At 42.0% G+C, this 17347-nt stretch overlaps 1 protein-coding gene across 1 annotated transcript in view; it reads left to right on the top strand.

Moving 5' to 3' along the window:
* The first annotated feature begins 257 nt into the window (after nucleotides 1-257).
* Nucleotides 258-17347, top strand: part of LOC311229231 (mitochondrial ribonuclease P catalytic subunit-like) — a 56627-nt gene continuing 39537 nt past the window's right edge. The window contains exons 1-10 of the mRNA XM_084315302.1: nucleotides 258-1100; nucleotides 1860-1939; nucleotides 2179-2413; nucleotides 5094-5235; nucleotides 9982-10216; nucleotides 11732-12048; nucleotides 14676-14723; nucleotides 15313-15445; nucleotides 16424-16528; nucleotides 17032-17165. Of these exons, the coding sequence (XP_084171428.1) occupies nucleotides 1067-1100; nucleotides 1860-1939; nucleotides 2179-2413; nucleotides 5094-5235; nucleotides 9982-10216; nucleotides 11732-12048; nucleotides 14676-14723; nucleotides 15313-15445; nucleotides 16424-16528; nucleotides 17032-17165 (1463 nt within the window). The 5' untranslated portion in view covers nucleotides 258-1066. The remainder of the gene's footprint in view (nucleotides 1101-1859; nucleotides 1940-2178; nucleotides 2414-5093; nucleotides 5236-9981; nucleotides 10217-11731; nucleotides 12049-14675; nucleotides 14724-15312; nucleotides 15446-16423; nucleotides 16529-17031; nucleotides 17166-17347) is intronic.

The following is a 17347-nucleotide window of genomic DNA, read 5'->3' as shown; positions in this document are numbered from 1 at the left end:
CCGTACTGTATTGTACCATTCTGCAATCTGTTAAATAACATTTTCAATCAATCAAAGTAAGGTTAGTTAGGGTTAGCCTACGTTAGCTAGCTTTCCTCACTTTTTATTTAATTTAATTGGGTCATAGATTACTGCTTTTCATTTAATAAAAAAAATTAAAAACCTTTAATTTGAAGTCAAATTCACCCAACCCGGAAGTGATTGTTGCTGCCGTGAGCTGGCCTGATGACGTCACAGTGTGCGTCTCTTGTGTTTTATAGGATGAGACGATTATAATAATGTGTGTTGTTTGTGTGTCCGACTCCTAGATATAGTTTTGCTGAAAAGAAAAACGACGTATTGCGTTGTGTCCGTGAAGAAGGGATATTTGAGTCGCCTTTAAGGGGGAATATGGTTATAGAAGGATAATGTTTTGTAGAAGTTAGGCTGAATGTCAACCTGCATGCTGAGGCTATTATTTACTATAGTTACCCGCTGCTAGACTAGCTATAATTCAACCTGCATGCTTAGGCTAGTTACTATAGTTACTGCTACCTGCTGCTAGACTATAGTTACTATAGTTACTGCTACCTGCTGCTAGCTAGCTATCATTCAGTTTAATTCATCTGACTGGGTTAGGGTTAGTTACTATAGCTAGCTGCTAGACTAGCTATCATTCCAGTTTAATTCATCTGACTGGGTTAGGGTTAGTTACTAATATAGCTACATGCTGCTAGACTAGCTAGCATTCCAGTTTAATTCATCTGACTGGGTTAGGGTTAGTTACTATAGCTACCTGCTGCTAGACTAGCTATAATTCCAGTTTAATTCATCTGACTGGGTTAGGGTTAGTTACTATAGCTACCTGCTGCTAGACTAGCTATCATTCCAGTTTAATTCATCTGACTGACAACAAGTAGGAACGTTATAGTAGCTGCCGGGTAAACAGCTGTAGCCCAACCTTATAGTTTATATCAGACGTGGAAGATGATGAGCACAAGAAGACTGTTGACATGCAGCTGAAACCAATGCGACTGGAACATTCAACTCATATACTTTCAAGAGTCCATGCTGCCTGTTCTACACAATGTTGAGGTTCTCACCCCTGATGTGCAAGACAGGTATGTCATAAATGTATAGATGTAACAGTACTGTATATCTGTATGTCGTGTATGTCATATATGTTATGATGAATTGAAAATGGGGGACCCTGAGTCAAGTCAAGTCAAGAGTTTTATTTGTCACGGCATACAAGTATACAGTGAAATGCGGGGGGTCTTGCCCGCAACGATTGTGCATAATACAATAATACAATAGTAAGAATCCAATAGGATGCGAATGACATTTGTGCAATAATACAAGTAATCAAATTAGGGCATATCGGTATATGTACATGAGTTTTTACAAGAGCATGGTAAGGTTTATGTACGCTATACAATGCTATTATACAATCTCAAGTTATACTATACTATTTTGTAAAGTGACCATAAGTGTGAGCGTGTGCAGCATGAGTGTGTGTGTTCATGTTAAAGTGGCTGCTAGTGTGTGAGTGTGTACAGTGTGTGTGTTGTGTGTGTGCTCATTTGTGCTTGTGTGTGGAGAGTTCAGTGTTCAAGGCTCTGATGGCCTGGGGGAAGAAGCTGAGCCGAAGTCTCTCTGTCCTAGTTGCCGGTGTTCGCAGGCGTTTGCCTGACCGCAGCAGCTTGAACAGGCTGTTGTTGGGGTGGTGAGGGTCTTTCATTATTCTGCAGGCTCTGATGTAAACAAGACTAAAGTCTTTCTCTGGTCTGCATCCCCTTAACAATTGTGTGTATTGAGCTGTACTGTATTGTACCCATTCTGCAATCTGTTAATAAAGTTTTAAATCAATCAATCAACAGGAGTATGTCTGCAGAACCTGATGAACCCTCTGCTCCGGTACAGAAGCTCAGCCAAGCTGCCCACAGTTACTGCACCACAGGTACTATATACCTGTATGTCCCTATGTCATAAATGTCATGATGTCATGTATGTCATAAATGTCATGATGTTGTGTATGTCATAAATTTCACTATGAATTGAAAATGGGGGACCCTGATGTAAACAAGACGAAAGTCTTTCTCTGGTCTGCATCCCCTTAACAATTGTGTGTATTGAGCCGTACTGTATTGTACCCATTCTGCAATCTGTTAAATACAGTTTTCATTCATTCATTCACAGATCCTGTGCAGCAGTGGTGGAGGGAGTAGACCTGTAGCAGACGGAGACCGCAGACAGACAGACGGACAGAATGTAATAAAATATAAAGGAGAAAGGAGAGGAGCTGATCGCTTCATGAAGCGTGAGCGGCCAGCCTTCCCCAAGTCTGCTGCTGGGACGTCCTGGAAGACCGCAGAGGCGGGGAGGAGGGACACAGCTGTGGACGATCAGCGTCCCGGGACGAGAAGAGGAGAAGGTAGAATCAACTGTCTTTATTTACCCATCTGCCACTGTTGACCACTAGGAGCTGCCCAGTACAACCAGTCTGACACTGTTGACCACTAGGAGCTGCCCAGTACAACCAGTCTGACACTGTTGACCACTAGGAGCTGCCCAGTACAACCAGTCTGACACTGTTGACCACTAGGAGCTGCCCAGTACAACCAGTCTGACACTGTTGACCACTAGGAGCTGCCCAGTACAACCAGTCTGACACTGTTGACCACTAGGAGCTGCCCAGTACAACCAGTCTGACACTGTTGACCACTAGGAGCTGCCCAGTACAACCACAGCCTGACACTGTTGACCACTAGGAGCTGCCCAGTACAACCACTATTTGTTACTATTGTGTACTTTGCTACTATGTCTACTAATATATACTATGCACTGTATGCAGTATGTATATACTACTACCTACTGTGCTAATATGTTTATACTACTATGCACCCAGAGTCAAGTGTAGCACTCAAGTTCAGTACTGCTAGATGAACAATACAAAGCTCACCTGGGTGCTCTGTGTCATCTACCATCATATACTCAGAACATTCTCCTGGGTGTCTCAGTGTCATCTATACCATCATATACTCAGAACTAGGGCTGGGCGATATAACGATAACGATAAATATCGCGATATATTTTAATAATCGATATCGAATATCGAAATAAAAAAAAATAATCGAAAAATCGTTTTTTTTTTTTTTTTTTTTTACCTGCAACAGGGCAGTTTTAAAACCAGAGACAGTGGACAGACTTGTCTTTCTTGCCTGCAACTTAAAGTAATGGCTTTGCTTGTCCAAATGACAATACTGACCAAATTCAGATTTCTTTTTCTCTTGTCCATTTATTTTGTTTGCTTTCTAATTTAAAATACATTTTGAAACAGTCTGTACACAGTAGGCTATGTGTGCTAGCAGAACTAGACTCCAGTCACGAGTCACAGTGCACATGTGCAGTGGTTTGTCCACCAAAAAAGCGCCAAAAGATCGAAAATAAACTAGCAGAGCCAGAACTGTTCAACTCCTCTGGAGCCACAGCCAGCAGAGAAGCCGGTTTACTTTAGCTTTTAAACCAGCTGCAGCCTGAGAACTGGAGTGTGAGGGGATGTAACACTAAATATGGCGGCAATGACAAAGAATTGCTGCAAAATAAACATACATCTGTTGTTAAAAAAAAAAGAAAAGAAAAAAAAATGTTTTTTTTTTTTTTTTTTAATTTTTTTTATACTTATAACAATTCGATAATTATCGATATCGAGAAATAAAATAAAATTATCATATCGTTATCGCGATATGATTTTTTTCCATATCGCCCAGCCCTACTCAGAACATTCTCCTGGGTGTCTCTGTGTCATCTATACCATCATATACTCAGAACATTCTCCTGGGTGTCTCTGTGTCATCTATAACATCATATACTCAGAACATTCTCCTGGGTGTCTCTCAGTGTCATCTATAACATCATATACTCAGAACATTCTCCTGGGTGTCTCTCAATGTCATCTATAACATATACTCAGAACATTCTCCTGGGTGCTCTGTGTCATCTATACCAGCGGTTCTCAACAGGGGGGCCACGGCCCACTAGGGGGCCTCAGAAAGCTGCCAGGGGAGCCTTGGGATAATTTTTTTTTTAAAACATAATAATTTTTTTTACAGAAAATTATCACTAAAGTGATATCTGTTGCAGCTGCACTGTTTTCCATGAAAATAGTATATTTGGAGAAGTTTGACCATTTCTCAAAAACAGAAATCATTATTTAATTAAATACAGAAAAGGATCACCAAGTTACTCTGGATAAAGAACCCCTTTACAGAGAACATTGAGACAAAGCTTCCTGACACATCTCCATCCAAACTCTTGGAAGAACTCATTGAAATCTCATCTGATACCACCTGGAGAGCTGGTTTGAATTGATTGAATTGATTGATTGAAAAGTTTATTAACAGATTGCAGAATGGGTACAGTACAGTACAGCTCAATACATACAATTGTTAAGGGGATGCAGACCAGAGAAAGACTTTCGTCTTGTTTACATCAGGGTCCCCCATTTTCAATTCATCATAAACTTCACTTTCAGTGAAGTGCCCCTGGAAACATGTTGGTCTGAGTGTGGAGCTGAGTATCAAGTATCTCATGATGATGCAGCAGTTAAGGTGTTGATACCATTCAGCACCACATATCCGTGTGAAGCTGGCTTTTCATCCATGACGGCTCTGAAAACAAAATACAGGGCCAAGTTGAGCCTTGAGGATGACATGCGTGTTGCCTTGTCAAAGATCTCCCCACGTATTGACCGTATTATTAGCCAGCAGCAGCAGCAGACCTCGCATTGAACTAGAAATGTCCACTGAGTGAACAAGTGCTTATTTTCTGTATTTATTTAAATAATGATTTTCTGTTTTTGAGAAATGGTAAAACTTATCCAAATATCCTATTTGATGTACTACTACTAGCAGTGTAATGTCAACAGTACTAAGCACTTAAATAAACTTTATTTTGAAAGCAAGCACTTTTGTCATCATGGTAGCAAAAAAGAGGGGTGAAAGGGTTAACCTTCTGTAGTGTGGTTGTGAAAGGGTTAACCCTTTGTCATGTGGCAGTGAAAGGGTTAACCTTATGGTTAAAATGTGTATCTTCTAACCGGTTCTGTTCTGCAGGGAACGACCCACTTCCTGACCGGCCTCTCTCCCCGGTTGATTGGAGGACGCTGAAGGAGGCCTCGGCCAAACCACAACGCTTTGAGTATCAGATGATGACATCACTGATCAACAAATCGGGGGTGGAGCTTGACATTGCCAAGTGAGATGGGGGGGGGGGGGGGGTTAAAGGCCCAGTCAATGATCCAAATGTAAAGAAATGGGTGGATACACATGGATAAGTAAATTGAAGATTGCTCCACTTCTACAAGGTCCATTTGCATGTTCTTGGTATCTAGGGACATCTATGGACCTCAGGGAATGTATTTTGTGTCTCTGTTTTGACAGGGTTAGGGTCTTTACTCTTGGCTACATTTGAAAAAGAAACGCAACATTAATTAATACGTTCTGTATTCATCTATTTATGGCGTGATATCAATCTCGTACCGGTACCGGACGCTTCATTACTTCAGGCAACCAACTTGCGCCTAGCCACGCCCCCGCGGCGACGCGGCAGAGCAGAGCCCTGCCGTGGCATTATGCAGCCATAATCCCCCCTGTTTTAACATCGACGGTTAGCTCAACTCGTTCGCCGCCTTGCTGTGGAGCCTGCGGTGCGTTGGTGACAAGTTCGAATCACTTCAATTTTTTTTTATTTGTATTTTTTTACGTTATAAACGTGCATTCTTTCGCCGGTTAAGTTTAGGCATTCTTTCGGAGTTGGTTAAGGTTAGGGTTAAGTTTAGGCATTCTTTCGGAGTTGGTTAGGGTTAAGTTTAGGCATTCTTTCGGAGTTGGTTAAGGTTAGAGTTTGTCTTAGAGCATGGCAATATTTCTTTCGCCGGTTAAGTTTAGGCATTCTTTCGGAGTTGGTTAAGGTTAGGGTTAAGTTTAGGCATTCTTTCGGAGTTGGTTAGGGTTAAGTTTAGGCATTCTTTAGGAGTTGGTTAAGGTTAGGGTTAAGTTTAGGCATTCTTTCGGAGTTGGTTAAGGTTAGAGTTTGTCGCAGAGCATGGCAATAGAATGCAGCCTATTTCCGCACTGCCGCTCTCTCGCGCTGCCGCGGTCACATGGGCGTCGTGGCCAATCGGAGAAACGCTGAACGCAAGTTTGTTGCCTAAAGTATTGACGCGTACCGGACCGCTTGGGCTTAAGGGGTTAAGAACTTCCTTAGGACAAACTTAAGAAAGTTCCCTGCCTGATTCATGAACGCGTGAAAATGTGTTCTTAAAGTGTTCTCAGCTCCGATCCTCAGAATGAAGAATGCCACTGATTCACTGAGTCATTGTTACGACCCTGGCTCAGAGGGAAGCAATATAAAGGGGACACAGACACCAACGGTCAAGTTTAAACCAAAAGGATATATTTATTACTATATCTAGCACAAACAAAAGGTCAATGTGGTGGAAGGGAGGGAGACACTGCTCCCACAGTGTCTTCCAGCAGCAGTGTGTCAGGCACGTAACAGTCATATTCCAACTTAACTGAATGCACATGTGTGTGCGTGTGTGTGGACTACTGTACTATTACAGGTATTGAAATGAACAATGCAACTTCCTTATACAAAAAAAAAGTTAATTTTTTAATTTGTTATAAATAATTAAATATCGATACTTGGTGTCCCTGTATCGATACAGTATCGCCACGCAAAGTATCGCTATACTACTACATAGGACGAGATAACAGGTGAGGTTAACATGGTGTCAGGAGAGGAGAGATAACAGGTGAGGTTAACATGGTGTCAGGAGAGATAACAGGTGAGGTTAACGTGGTCAAGTCAAGAGTTTTATTTTGTCACGGCATACAAGTATACAATGAAATGCGGGGGGTCTTGCCCGCAACGATTGTGCATAATACAATAATACAATAGTAAGAATCCAATAGGATGCAAACGATATTTGTGCAATAATACAAGTAATCAAAGTAGGGCATATCGGTATATGTACATGAGTTTTTACAAAAGCATGGTAAGACATGCTAGGTCCTGTGATAGTGCAATACACTGTTAGCTACGGATGAGGCACTGGGTCTTTATGTACACTGCTATACAATGCTATATTATACAATCTCAAGTTATACTATACAATTTTTTAAAGTGACCTTTCATTTTGTAAAGTGACCATAAGTGTGAGCGTGTGCAGCATGAGTGTGTGTGTTCATGTTAAAGTGGCTGCTAGTGTGTGTGAGCGTGTACAGTGTGTGTGTGCTCATGTGTGCTTGTGTGTGGAGAGTTCAGTGTTCAAGGCTCTGATGGCCTGGGGGAAGAAGCTGAGCCGAAGTCTTTCTGTCCTAGTTGCTGGTGTTCGCAGGCGTTTGCCTGACCGCAGCAGCTTGAACAGGCTGTTGTTGGGGTGGTGAGGGTCTTTCATTATTCTGCAGGCTCTGGATTTGCACATCTTGTTATAGGATCTGCAGGGGTGGTAGTGCAATACCCGTAGTACGCTCGGCTGAGCATACCACTCTCTGTAGGGCCTTCTTGTCCTGTGCCGTGCTGTTTCCATACCAGGCAGTGATGTTTCCAGTCAGGATGCTCTCTATAGCTCCGGAGTAGAAGGACTGGAGTATCTTTCCAGATACTCTGAACTTCCTTAACTGTCTCAGGTGGTAGAGGCGCTGCTTCGCCTTTTTTACGACTGAGTCTATGTGTGTTGTCCATGTCAGATCCTCTGAGATGTGGACCCCCAGGTACTTGAAGCTGCTCACCCTGTCCACGGTAGCCCTGTTTATCCTCAGAGGTGTGTGTGTCCCCTGCTGTTTTCTCCTAAAATCCACGATCAGCTCCTTGGTTTTACCAATGTTCAGGAGCAGGCTGTTGTCCTGGCACCAGCGTTCCAGTACCTCAACCTCCTCCCGGTAGGCCTTCTCGTCGTTGTCAGAGATCAGCCCCACCACCACTGTATCATCCGCAAACTTCGCTATGGAGTTGGAGCTGAACTTGGCCACACAGTCATGTGTGTATAGTGAATACAGCAGGGGGCTCAGAACACAGCCCTGGGGGGACCCGATACTCAGGGGGATGGTGTTGGAGGTCTGACCCCCCACCCACCCTGACCGCCTGGGGCCTTTCACTCCGAAAGTCCAGTATCCAGGCGCTCAGAGCGGAGCTCAGACCCAGCTCGATCAGCTTGTCCACCAGTCTGGTGGAGACTATGGTGTTGAACGCTGAGCTGTAGTCAATGAACAACAGTCTCACATAGCCCCCCTTCTGGCGGTCTAGGTGAGAGAGGGTGCTGTGCAGTACTTGGGAGACCGCATCATCGGTGGACCTGTTTGGCCTGTATGCAAATTGCATAGGGTCCATATCACTGGGGAGGGAGGCACAAATGTGATCCTTAACCAGCCTCTCAAAACATTTCATGGCCACAGAGGTGAGTGCCACCGGTCTGTAGTCATTGAGACCTGTTGGGGAGGATTTTTTTTGGTACCGGGATAATAGTAGACACCTTGAAGCAGGCAGGTACCACGGATTCAGCCAGGGATAGATTAAATATGGTGGTGAACACAGGGGCTAGCTGGTTTGCACAGGACTTAAGTATACGTCCTGTTATCCCATCTGGGCCAGCAGCCTTCCTGGTGTTCACCCGCATAAATGCTCTTCTCACACTGTGTTCCGTCAGGAGAGGTGTCAGGATAGATAACAGGTGAGGTTAACATGGTGTCAGGAGAAATAACAGGTGAGGTTAACATGGTGTCAGGAGAGGAGAGATAACAGGTGAGGTTACCATGGTGTCAGGAGAGATAACAGGTGAGGTTAACATGGTGTCAGGAGAGATAACAGGTGAGGTTAACATGGTATCAGGAGAGATAACAGGCGAGGTTAACATGGTGTCAGGAGAGATAACAGGTGAGGTTAACATGGTGTAAGGAGAGGAGAGATAACAGGTGAGGTCTCTGAAGGAAACTGTCCTTCTGTAAACTAACTAAGTTACATTGTTAATTTAGTTTGTATTTACTTTTCTAGTTTAAGTTAATTCAATTAAAGAAATTGTAACTACAATTACATTTAAAACATTTATGCATAATAATCATCTGTTCTGTGCGCAACCGAGGGAACATGTATGCGCGGGAGCGCGCGTGCACGTTGCGTTTGGGCAATTCCCATATTACGACTGCACCACTGGTCAGGAGAGATAACAGGTGAGGTTAACATGGTGTCAGGAGAGATAACAGGTGAGGTTAACATGGTGTCAGGAGAGGAGAGATAACAGGTGAGGTTAACATGGTGTCAGGAGAGGAGAGATAACAGGTGAGATTAACATGGTGTCAGGAGAGAAAACAGGTGAGGATAACAGGTGAGGTTATGGTGTCAGGTGAGATAACAGGTGAGGTTAACATGGTGTCAGGAGAGATAACAGGTGAGGTTAACATGGTGTCAGGTGAGATAACAGGTGAGGTTAACATGGTGTCAGGAGAGAGAACAATTTACTTTAAAGTAGGGATGTCCGATATTATCGGCCGATATCGGCATTAAAATGTGATATCGGAAAATATCGGTATCGGTTTTTCCAAAAAAAAATATATATTTTTAGTTTTTTACATTTCTATAACCTTTATTTACCCAGGCAAGCAAGTAAGAACAAATTCAGATTTTATTTATTGTCAAAAGTATGCATAATGTTGTGTTAATTCCACAACAAGAGATATGTAATGTTAATTACCTGAAATTATTACATTTTTTGGGGGGGGGAAACCCTGCATATATCGGTATCGGTTGATATCGGTATCGGAAATTAAGAGTTGGACAATATCGGTATATCGGTATCGGTAAAAAAGCCAATATCGAGCATCCCTACTTTAAAGTTATTATTAATAGAATGCCCAACGTGTGTGTGTCTCTCTCTCTCTCTCTCTCTCTCTCTCTCTCTCTCTCGCTCTCTCTCTCTCGCTCTCTCTTATATGTTGCCCCAAGGTCCCTGCTGGCTTTCGTCGCTACAGAGACGGGGAATCTAACCTACGAGTTGTTGCTGCATTACCTGACACTTTGTGTGAGCGACGGCCACGACGCAGAGGTGTTGGACCTGTACGGGATGATGAAGGGACGCTTCGAGACGTTCGACACCGGAGCCTACACCCTGTTCATCAAGGCCTTCAGCAGGACGGAGGGATGGAGGGAAGCTCTCGCTCTCCTGCAACAACTTAGCAAGGTGACTGGCTTCCAGTCTGTACACAGTAGGCTATGTGTGCTAGCAGAGCTAGACTCCAGTCACGGTGCACATGTGCAGTGGTTTGTCCACCAAAAAAGCGCCAAAAGATAGAAAAGAAACTAGCAGAGCCAGAACTGTTCAACTCCCCTGGAGCCACAGCCAGCAGAGAAGCCTGTTTACTTTCGCTTTCAAACCAGCTGCAGCCTGAGAACTGGAGTGTGAGGGGGATGTAACACTAAAGATGGCGGCAACGACAAAGAATTGCTGCAAAATAAACATACATCTGTTGTTTAAAAAAAAATATATATATATATATATTTTTTTATACTTATAACAATATTGATAATATCGAATATCGAGTGATATGATATTGTTATCGTTATCACAATATCATTTTTGGCCATATTGCCCAGCCCTAGTCTCAGCCTTAAACATCACTTAATACGGACAGTATTGATCTATTTGACGTGAAATAAATCTCGGCCCATCGAGCTTAAGAGGTTATCAAGGTGACTGGCTTCTAGGAGGCTGAAGGCATCCATTAAAGGAACACTTAAGTGGTATGGTTAAAGTGAATCATTATTACTACAGTATCTGGTTAAAGTGAATCATTATCACTACAGTATCTGGTTAAAGTGAATCATTATTAATACAGTATCTGGTTAAAGTGAATCATTATCACTACAGTATCTGGTTAAAGTGAATCATTATTAATACAGTATCTGGTTAAAGTGAATCATTATCACTACAGTATCTGGTTAAAGTGAATCATTATCACTACAGTATCTGGTTAAAGTGAATCATTATTAATACAGTATCTGGTTAAAGTGAATCATTATCACTACAGTATCTGGTTAAAGTGAATCATTATTAATACAGTATCTGGTTGAAGTGAATCATTATCACTACAGTATCTGGTTAAAGTGAATCATTATCACTACAGTATCTGGTTAAAGTGAATCATTATTAATACAGTATCTGGTTAAAGTGAATCATTATCACTACAGTATCTGGTTAAAGTGAATCATTATCACTACAGTATCTGGTTAAAGTGAATCATTATTAATACAGTATCTGGTTAAAGTGAATCATTATCACTACAGTATCTGGTTAAAGTGAATCATTATTAATACAGTATCTGGTTGAAGTGAATCATTATCACTACAGTATCTGGTTAAAGTGAATCATTATCACTACAGTATCTGGTTAAAGTGAATCATTATTATTACAGTATCTGGTTAAAGTGAATCATTACTACAGTATCTGGTTAAAGTGAATCATTATTATTACAGTATCTGGTTAAAGTGAATCATTATTATTACAGTATCTGGTTAAAGTGAATCATTATTATTACAGTATCTGGTTAAAGTGAATCATTATCACTACAGTATCTGGTTAAAGTGAATCATTATTACTACAGTATCTGGTTAAAGTGAATCATTATCACTACAGTATCTGTATGGTTGAAGTGAATCATTATTATCACAGTATCTGAACCTGTTTTTGATCCACTAGGCCACCACCCCCACCACCCAGAACTACGGCCACATCATCGCCGGGGCGATACTCCACGGGGACGCCAGAGCGGCATGGGCGCTTTATGATGAGGTCATCGAGAAGGGATTGTGCCCTCGCCAAGACACCTGGGAAGCCCTGTTCAGAGGAGGAGTGTGGAACGAGGGATGGACGGAGGAGGAGGAGGAGGAGGAGAGAGAGAGCATGTCCCAGTCCGAGTACCAGGACAGACTGTTCGGTGTCCTGCTGTACATGAGAGAGAACCAGCTGTATCCTCAGAAGGCCCTAGCTAGCACCATCCAGACCTGGTTCCAGAGGTACGACAGCTGAACACGCCCTAGCTAGCACCATCCAGACCTGGTTCCAGAGGTACGATAGCTGAACACACCCTAGCTAGCGCCATCCAGACCTGGTTCCAGAGGTACGATAGCTGAACACGCCCTAGCTAGCACCATCCAGACCTGGTTCCAGAGGTACGATAGCTGAACATGCCCTAGCTAGCACCATCCAGACCTGGTTCCAGAGGTACGACATAGGGATGGCCGATATTGGCATTAACCCTTTCACTGCCACACGACAGCCGGTTAACCCTTTCACTGTGACAACAATACAGAAGGTTAGCCCTTTACTATCACACAACCGACGGCGATGCTCCATCATTAGCATCATTAGCTCCGCGGATGCCGTCGGTTGTGTGATAGTAAAAGGTTAACCTTCTGTCGTGTGGCAGTGAAAGGGTTAAAATGTAATATCGGAAAATATCGGTATCGTTTTTTTTTTTTACATTTATTTAACCTTTGTTTACCCAGGCAAGCAAGTAAGAACAAATTCTTATTTTATTTATTGTCAAAAGTATGCATAATGTTGTGTTAATTCCACAACAAGAGATATGTGCTGTTAATTACCTGAAATTATTCCGTTTTTGGGGGGGGGGGGGGGGGGACCGGTCCGGTATCGGAAATTAAGAGTTGGACAATATCGGATATCGGTAAAAAAAGCCAATATCGAACATCCCTAGTACGACAGCTGAACACGCCCTAGCTAGCGCCATCCAGACCTGGTTCCAGAGGTATGATAGCTGAATAATACCCAGGCCTTAGAGACCCTGATGGCTGGGTGGGATAATATTCAAAGGACCATACCGGTATAATTATGACTTCTTTTCACCATTACCGGAGATTTACTAACTTTAATTCGTTTTGTGTTCAAAGTAGGGATGGGCTCAAGTAATTGTTTAGGGAAATACATTTTTAGAACGGATGTAATGCGGATTGTCAGTCAAAACAGTCGGTTACCATTTGTAATAATTACATTACATCCACTCTATCTGCAGCAGGTCTCTCCGCTCATGGAACAGCATGTCTATGAACGCTACGCCAAGGAGGCGACATGTTGTTCGCACAATTTGGAAATGCACAAACCGCTATTTAAAATTTTTAGATAACGCTAAGCTAACTGTTTTTAACTTTTAGATAACGCTAAGCTAACTGTTTTTATCTTTTAGATAACGCTAAGCTAACTGTTTTTAAAATACTCCACAAGACCTCAAATACTACAGTGGGGACAACAGTGGATCAGGATGTAGAGCAGTCGTCTGGTAATCCGGAGGTTCCCGGTTCGATTCCCGCTCCTCCCGGGCAGCGTGTCGAAGTGTAAAGCGCTTTGGATAAAAGCTGTTATATAAATGCAGCCATTTACCATTTACATAAGACTTCAAATACTCCACGAGACTTCAAATACTCCACGAGACTTCAAATACTCCACAAGACTTCAAATACTCCATGAGACTTCAAATACTCCATGAGACTTCAAATACTCCACAAGAGACTTAAAATACTCCACAAGACTTAAAATACTCCATAAGAATTCAAATACTCCACAAGACTTAAACTAGCCCTATTTTCTGAAAATCCGCCTAAAAATACATACCTAAGTAAATGGAAGATTGCTCCACTTCTACAAGGTCCATTTGCATGTTTTTGGTATCTGATTCTAGGGACATCTATGGATCTCAGGGAATGTATTCTCAGTGTCAGAAATATTGTGTCTGTTACTAGGCTTGCGTAAATTGTGATGAAACAAAGGAGAATATAAATTATGATTTTTCTTTGCATCTTTGACGGTGAATAACACAAAAAATTGCCACTGAGCTTGTTCAGCACCTTCTTAAGATCACGTGTACAACAGATCTAAGCAAATGAATAAAGGGAAGATGATTAAACAATGTTTTGTAGATACAGTACTGAATTCTGCCATCCGGACACATGCAATTTGAAATATGATTATAGAATATCAGGCCTATAAATTACCTTATTATGGCCAAGTCGCACATCTATGGATCGGGCTAAATCTCCCCTTTCCAATGGCAGAGTTCCATCTGGATTTAGTATCACCAGGCGCGCAGCAAAAACCGTGAATGAAATCTACTGTAAGTACAGTTACTTTTTTATAATGTAAATTTCTCCACCATTTTTCATCCGATTGCAACGCCGTTTTTTTGCTAGACGTTCACAGAAAGGTCGAGAAACTAACTGCGTCCTAATTTATGGCAATAACGTTCAGGTTTGTTCCCGCCGTGAGATATGATCCCAAAATGAAAGAGGAAAAAAAATGAAAAAGAAGTCAGATGATTGACAGGTGCTGGTGTGAGCTGGGAAGTGTCGTTTTTTTTATTCGAAAGCCCTGGGTCTCAAAAGACTACACTCAAGTTAGGTTGTGCCAAATCCTTGCGTCAAACCTCGGCTTTTTCCCGACTCGATGCCCTGAGATTTCTATAACTCATTTCACTAATAACACTTAAAACCATTGGTAAACAAACGTAATGCTGAAAATATACACTTTGACTGCTGTTTTGACAGGGTTAGGGTCTTTACTCTTGGCTACATATATATATATATATTCTCTCTGTCTCTCTGTCTCTGTCTCTGTCTCTCTCTCTTTCTAGTCTCCCAGGGCAAAACTGGAAAGGCAGTTCGACCAACATCAACTCTAAGTAATATGAATGTGTTTGTAAAGGTCTGTGGGTGTGTGTGTTGATTAGGGGTGTAACGATTCAACCTCACAATGATTCGATTCGATTACGATTATTCAGGCAACGATTCAATGCATCATGAAATCTCTTCATTTGACCACGATTCGATATATTTTCTATCAGTTAATTCCCCAAATTTTTTTTTAATACACAAATGTGGCTGGGGGAACTGATTCACTCAGCATGAATGGAATATAGGTCAATAAAAACAATACACACACAAAAAACATTAAAAAATAATAATAATAAAATTTAGATTCTAACATGTTCAAATCGATGCATCGATTCTGACACATTAGAATCGATGCATTTCGATTAATTGATGCATCGTTACACCCCTAGTGTTGATATGTCTTGTGTGTTTGTTTCATATGTGTATGTATGTGTGCGTGTGTCTGTGTTTATCTCATGTGTGTTTATCTCATACTGTATCTGTATGTGGATGTGTTTATCTTCTGTGTGTGTGTGTGTTTGTGTTTTGTCTAATATGCATGTGTGTGTGACTGTGTTTATCTCATATGTTTGTGTGTGTGTGTGTGTGTGTGTATAGAGGTGTGTGTGCGTGTTGCAGTTCAGAGCTGGAGTCTATCCAGCTCACATCAGTAGAATATGAACAGCTGAAGAAGAAAATCATGACTGATGTTATACAAGGAAGAGACGTCTTCAATAAGACGACACCTGAGGTACACACACTCACACATACACACAGACAGGCTCTCTCTATCTCTCTGTCTCTCCATTCCTTCTCCTCTCTCTCTCTCTCTCTCTCCATTCCTTCTCCTCTCTCTCTCTCTCTCTCTCTCTCTCTCTCTCTCTCTATTCAATTAAAAGGTGCTTTATTTGCATGCATGTCAAACAATTAACAGTATTTTTACAATGTAAGATTGTTATGTTTTTTATATATATTTTTTTAGTCAATGTGTTTTAGACGTTACAGTAGACATTACAGACGTATCAAACATAAGCACACGCACAAAACAAAACCAAGAAAACATAAAAACAGTTCACAGAGCACTTCAATACAAAACCGTTACAATACAATACAGAGTCATTATCTCAGGAGGTGAGAGACATAGTCAACCGTTCCACCTGAGAAATAAAGGGCTGCCGCACCACATCAAACTTTCCACTTGATCCCCACAATGTGTATTTTTTCTTTTCCACTTTTAAACAATACATAACATCACAAATCCACCTGCCAAATGAGGGAGGACGATCGTTTTTTTGCTAGAAGGGAGGAGTAAGCAAATGGCAATACATGATGCAAACACCCTGACATCTTTTACATCAGCCCTCAAAACCCACCTTTTCAATCTTGCATTTGACCTTTAATTCTGTCAGTTTTATTTTATTTTGTCATGTATTATTTTGTTCTGTTATTGTTTTGCCATAGTTTTGTCTCCTCTGTAAAGCGTCTTTGAGCACCTGGAAAAGCGCTATATAAAATTTATGTATTATTATTATTAATACAGTTCAGCTGTGCTTTTGGTAGATCAGAATCCCCCGAGAGAGAACATGGTGCAAGTATCTGACCTGCAAGCTAGCTCTGAGTAGAGCTCAAATATGGAGGACCAGAAAGCTGCTAGGCTAGCACACGACGAAAATGTGTGATACAGATGTCAAAATTGTTTATGCTCTCTCTCTCTCTCCCTCTTATCTAGGAGTTGGAGAGGTTCATGATGTTTGTGAAAAAACGGCCTGCGTTTGACGTGGTCATAGACGGTCTGAACATCGGCATCATCAACAGAGGCAGGAGGTCTGAAATCGTGAGTACACTCAAATACATTCCCTATCCCTCCCTAGAGAGAGAGATAATATCTGTTGTCCCCTTCACGAATTCCTCTTTGTTTGCCACTAGCGTCTCCAAGTAAATAATGATGCTAAATCATGTCTAAATATGTCAAATGGATATCCTTGGAACAGTGCTCAATGCGCCTTCTCTCCGTAGCCCTCCTCACGGGGGGGTGCGTCGAGGGACGGGGCCCCCCGCCTCCGGCGTGACTGTCAACCGGGTCGGACTGTCCTCAGTCCGCGCCCGACCGCGTCACGTCGCCCGGGCGGGGATCGGCTCTCGTAACATGGCGTCAGGGGTCTGCGGCGATGTCGGCTAGCCACCTGACCTGTCTTGAAACACGGACCAAGGAGTCTAACGCATGCGCGACTCAGAGGGTGCATCAAACCCCGTGGCGTAATGAAAGTGAAGTCATATAGAGGGGATTGTCATATAAAGGATTAAAAAGTCATATGTCGGTGTGTTTGTCTCTCTCAGCTGTTAACGGTGGTCTCTCAGTTGAAGCGCCAGGGTCTGAATGTATTAGTTCTGGCCAAGAAACGCATGTTGAAGTGGAACAGAGAAATGGCTCTGATACAGCAGCACGCTCACTGCTTCTACACCGAGGACGTGTGAGTATTATTATTATTATTATTATTATTATTATTATTATTATTATTATTATTATTATTATTATTATTATGACTCTGATACAGCAGCGAGCTCACTGCTTCTACACCGAGGACGTGTGAGTTATATTATTATTATTATTATTATTATTATTATTATGACTCTGATACAGCAGCGAGCTCAC

This window comes from Notolepis coatsorum, assembly GCF_963971535.1.
Source record: "Notolepis coatsorum genome assembly, chromosome: 1".
NCBI lineage: Eukaryota > Metazoa > Chordata > Actinopteri > Aulopiformes > Paralepididae > Notolepis > Notolepis coatsorum.
The sequence above is the reverse complement of the archived record's forward strand: the minus strand, read 5'-3'. Positions and strand labels throughout refer to the sequence as shown.